The sequence below is a fragment of the Hyposmocoma kahamanoa genome, unplaced genomic scaffold, assembly GCF_003589595.1.
Source record: "Hyposmocoma kahamanoa isolate Upper Pololo Valley unplaced genomic scaffold, ASM358959v1 64, whole genome shotgun sequence".
In the NCBI taxonomy this organism is placed as follows: domain Eukaryota; kingdom Metazoa; phylum Arthropoda; class Insecta; order Lepidoptera; family Cosmopterigidae; genus Hyposmocoma; species Hyposmocoma kahamanoa.
Window position 1 is genome coordinate 6,551,267 of NW_020653852.1, and position 5,251 is coordinate 6,556,517.

A 5,251-nucleotide genomic window follows, 5' to 3' on the forward strand; every position below is an offset into this window, starting at 1 on the left:
ATTTGACTGTTTCCTCATACAACGTTTGTTTTAAATGGTACGAAAATAATGCAAACATACAAGCAAAATTTAAAATGCAGTCATGTTTGAGATAAGCAAGATATAACTGTCTATCTTTGACCCAAAATTATAACTAGAACTGTTGATTAGGAGTTTGATCTCAAAAACGCTGAGTGTATTTTGCAATAAAAATGTATGAATTATTGAAGGCAAATCTATAATGAACTCCATCTTGACAGAAGTTGAACATTTTCGCAACACAGGTACAGTTCTAGGACATTTTCACACACAGATACTCACTAAGCACCATTCCACGTCACATCACAGTTCAGAAGAGATCCATATCTTCATTACACATGACTTCCAGAAAATCATCGTCATCGTAGTTTTGTAGACCGCGAGGATCGTCCGTTCGGTCGGGAAGCAGTGAGCGGGAGCGCGGGGAGTGCGGATGAGCATCAGTGTGCGATTGGGCGTCAGTATCGCTTGAACACTCGCGCGCGTCTGTCGCAGGTGACGGTGGTGGATTGGAACCGTGTTCCGTTTGTACGGTGGCTTCACCGCGTGACAGAAGTGAGGGTAATTCTGAATCTGTAATAGTTTGACAAACAGTAAAGATAGGTATAGTACAACATATATAGATATCGGAGGAGGATTCATATCGATCTAGTAGCATTGAGACGGAATCAAGGTTCTCGAAGTGGGTCCGCTCCACTCGCGATCTTTTAGGCTCGGAGACGAACTTCAGGCGGCTACGGGATTTCGCGCGGTAATGGCATGAATGTCGGAGCTGACTGGAGGACGTAGAAGAGACACGGTTGCGACATCTCGGCGGACACCGAAGATGTAATTGTGTCGTGTACGCCACAGGCGGGGGAGAGTTGCAATAGGGACAAGGAGTTAGATTAAATAGTTGTACTTGTTTCGCGGCCCATATAACCAAGATGGTTGATAAGGGCCATGGGAAGGTTGGTGGGTTTGATCTAGAAGCATACAAGCTGTGCTACACTATAAACGAGTGTTACGAGTTATTTAAGCTGCGCTACGTAGCTCATGGATAGCACACTGTATTCTAGCCCGAGTAAACGCCAGGACCCAGACGCGCAAGGACACTTACACACATTAGAAAGATTGTGTAATGTATGGAACATAGCTAAATTAATGCCGACATTGAACAACATTGTACTAACAAATGAACATACCTGTGAGACTCTGCTTTAGCTGCTCCACGACTTGCTGGCGGCTTTTAGTGCGCAGACGTTTGATCTTGCGTGCCTGTTCCTTTCGATCTTCCGTGAAAATTTGGTTGATCATCGCTTGCGAGATTTCGTCATCACGTTTTAGGAGAAAGAAATAAACTCCTCCAGGGGTCCTTCTTCGTGTGCCATTCTGAAAATATTTAGATTGTAGAAAAGTTGTGTTGTACAAGAATATATAGCTCAATTAATAAAATAAATTTTAGTGATATAGTTTATTGCATGTCAGGATATTTCACCACCATGATCTTCAACTATTTTTTGTGAAATTACTCCACTAGTTTGTTATGATTATTAATACAAAGATCCGCTGATTCGTTCCGTGGCTTATTTGGTTTAGTATCTGGCATGGTTTGCTACAAGATGTTTGTTAGAATCCAGCCGGATCGAAGGAATATTTCTAAAAATCTAAGAATCTTTGTATTAATAATTAAATTTTACTGGTTAAAAAGTGATGCACTCAAGAGGTTGTGCATCATTCCCAATACCACCTATTTGCGAAGTTAATATTTCCAAATTACTTGGTCTTTCTTACCATAATTAACATTCCACCATCTGCTTCTATCCTTTGTGTTTCTTTGTATATTTCTATTGCTTTATTTGCACCTAATCCTTGCACAATTCTCCCTGAAAACGATATATAAACGGTTTATAACAAAAGAGTAACTTTTCCATTCACGGAAGAAAAAAACCAATGGAAGTGCCTTAAACCTCGATTACTATCAGAACCGCTGTCGCCAAAACTCACACATTCATAATTTTAACACCATGAAATTTTGATATTGGTAGTTTCTAATTTAAAAAGAAATAACAAATTCTAGACTGTTAATGTAATTGAAAACTTTACCCAGTTGGCATATAGTTCAAAGTTATTTTATTTAGCTTCCTATTACTGCCAGTTACGTTTTGATTCTATATTGAAATTTCAATCAATATGCTGCCATCTAACGAGCAATAGAACGATGAGGAATTCAAGATGTTTACCATATGGTAAATGCAATATTGCAGAGGTATAAGGTTCACTTTCGTTTCATGTAATAAAAAATGTTACAATAAACAGAAAAATGCAAATTCATTAAAATTTCATAAAATAAGACTTAATGACGATATTATAGACATGAAATAATAATGCAAACACTCAACATTGCCCCGCACTAGGGAAACCCTGTGTCGCGGGTGCCATGGACACACACATTGACAACCACAAATTATACTAAAAGTCACGATATAAATAAATGTAGGCCATACAAATATCGGGAATCGAACCTGAGACGTCTGCATAGCAGGTGGGCATGGTAGCCACACGGCTACAGAGGCAGTTATATTACAAATGTGACTGTCTTTTTTGCATTCTAAAGAACCAAAATAAAGCATTTTTTTATGTGTTTTGAGGATTTGTGTGAGATAATTGACACAACTGTAGTTCATTGATTGCATGAGATGTTCAAAAATAAAAAAATTGTTGAAACAAAGCTTAAATAAACCTTCTATAATAACCATATTTAAAAAGTGATATTATGGCTAGCCCCCATTAGTGAATGTGTTTCAAAACTAGCATTCACACAAGCACCATATTTACATATATAAGACATTCTCTAACAAACAGCATAAAACCTTTCCTGCAATGGTAATGTGCTGTCCTAGTTACAGGAAGTGTTAATAAGCAAGAGAAAATATATGTAAGCACATACCAACTAAATCCTTTTTATCTTCCGACAGCTTATCAGCTATATCTAAAGCAATACTCTCAATTGGGTCCTCAGGAGCAACTGCTAAATCTGGCAAATGTTTGGCAATTCGTATTTCCTCACGCTCATCATCATGTTTTAATTTTATAAGCCTTAGTTTACCATTTGCTCGGTCAGCTCGGCTCCTTTTGTTTGACACTCGGTCATTATCATTGCAATTATAATTGTTTGTAAACACTTTCTTAGACACAGCAGCATCATCTAATCGGTACTTAATTGTATAATCATAAGATTCAACGCCATATCTACTCTTTTTTGATACGTCACAGCTTATCATGTCTTCAGTTAAAAGATCCTCCTGAAAATAGTACCAAATCTATATTAATTTTATTTTTATAAACATAAGGTACAAGCTTGGTGTAATAAGGACACATCTGCAAATTGACAACTTCTCAGGAGAGAGAAATCAGTTAATAACTTTTTTATGCTTATGAAGTTTTAAAATTTCATAAGAATCAATAAATACATAATTTGTTGCATGTAGTTTATACTATTTTTATGAATTAATTAGATAAAATCACTTTTGCCATATGATCTCATGTGTTTTTGTTACACCGAGAATTCAAAGTTTTTTTTTTTTTTAACAGTTACAACACATTTATTATATCATGCATTTGGTATCTGGCTGCACAATTAGAAGGCGATTGAATTTGGTTATGATATGGGCTTTTTATTGGGAAGTATGAAGTTTTAGAAAAAATATTTAGTTGTACATTTGATTGTTTTGTCTGACAAATTGTTTGAGGCAAAATCACTTCACAAGAATGAATATTTTTGGTAAATATATACCCCATTGTTCCATTCCTCTATAAAATAGTTGTCATTTTGCTCCAATGAAATAAAATGTGAACTACCTATTTTTAAAAGTGAAAATACCTAAAGTAAGCCAGATGGTAGTTCACACTTCCCATTGAACAATTTGCCACAAAAGGCTATAAGGCCCTTGGTATTCCTATTTATTTATTATTGTTAGGAATTATTTTGTTCAATACAAAACTTTTTATGATTGTTACCTGCAAGGACTTGCACCAAATATTGTATTTTTCTTTCTTGTCTGGCTGAGACGGCGGTTGCGATCGGCGCGGCCTGATTTTGGTCCTCTTAGCTCGTCTTCGAGGCTCCTCATCAGACTCCGACCCTGAAGATTCCGGCAGAGACCCGTCGTCGCTCTGCTCGTCTTGTATGTGCATGTGCACCAAAGAAGGAGGGTTAAAAGCTTCTGGCCGCTCCAAGGGAATGTATGTACCCTCTTCGACATCAGAATCCTCCAACTGGAAAGTTCAAAAGTATCTCAATGTATCAATATGAACACTACGACAAACGCCCAAGTGTCAAATCATAAAAATTTGATGACATATTTGAAGCTGAATTTCCCTGTTATGCTTCACAGAATCCCATTTTCTACAACTCAATTTATAAAAATATCATTTCAAAAGCATGCAAAAGAGTTAAAAATAACAAAGTACAAATGAAATGTGAAGATATTGAATCGAAAAAGTTGTAAGTAAAAGTTACGATCTAACCTCCCCTTCTTCCCGTTCAAGGCACACTTCGACATCCAGCTCTCCTTCTGTAGTCGACATCATGCTTGCAGATGGTAAGTAATGAGAAACGAATAAAGCACATGAAAGATTTTTGACCCAACGCAAAGAATTCCGCCTTAATCACTTTCTGCTAGCTGGCTATAGTCGTCTAGTCGGATCGGGTCATAAACAAGATAGAACACTAACTGTCAAAAGGTCAGAACTCACAAGTATGTACAAAGACAGTTAAAATTGATGTTCCGAGGTGCGTTTGCAAATATATGATTCAAAAAATAATAGTATAAATGGCGGGAAAAAGTCTCAAAGAGTAAGTTGCCGCCAAAACTTGAAGCAAACGACAAATTTAAAAGTTATTGTAAAGGCGATGTGAATGCACAAATTCTGGCAATATATTGCCTCAATTTATCGCATTGCGCCTTGAGTTCACCGATAAGCAGCTTGATTTTGATTGCCTCTCCCGATCGGAAATTGCGTCTTTTCCGAGTCGAGGCGTATAATATTAAGGATGGGCTACCCGATCGGGATCAAATCCTATTTGAATTAAAATCAGGGCCCAGGAGCTGCGACATTTTATCGCTCGATGAAGTTTAAAAGCTTTTTATCGGAAATCTCGGCAATATGAGCGATGACAAACTGTCACTGTCGTCTGTATGGCGGGCTTAGAGTATTTTTTTCCACCCTTTAAGATGGCGGGATACAACTC

At 37.3% G+C, this 5,251-nt stretch overlaps 1 protein-coding gene across 1 annotated transcript; it reads right to left on the reverse strand.

The window, feature by feature from the left end:
* Positions 1-225: 225 nt before the first annotated feature.
* Positions 226-4,706, reverse strand: LOC113230707 (phosphorylated adapter RNA export protein). The gene is made up of 6 exons (XM_026464757.1): positions 4,528-4,706; positions 4,018-4,275; positions 2,948-3,302; positions 1,792-1,883; positions 1,203-1,389; positions 226-591 (listed from the first exon to the last, which is right to left on the reverse strand). Exons 1-6 carry the CDS (start codon positions 4,588-4,590, stop codon positions 329-331), a joined length of 1,218 nt encoding a protein of 405 aa, XP_026320542.1. The 5' UTR covers positions 4,591-4,706; the 3' UTR covers positions 226-328.
* Between the last annotated feature and the right edge of the window lie 545 nt (positions 4,707-5,251).

Coding starts and splice junctions, on each gene's coding strand:
- LOC113230707 (XM_026464757.1), bottom strand. CDS start 4,590: ATGATGTCGACTACAGAAGGAGAGCTGGATGTCGAAGTGTGCCTTGAA. Junction 4,276..4,527: donor TTGAACGGGAAGAAGGGGAG/GTTAGATCGTAA, acceptor TGAACTTTCCAG/TTGGAGGATTCTGATGTCGA. Junction 1,884..2,947: donor AGATAAAAAGGATTTAGTTG/GTATGTGCTTAC, acceptor TATCGTTTTCAG/GGAGAATTGTGCAAGGATTA.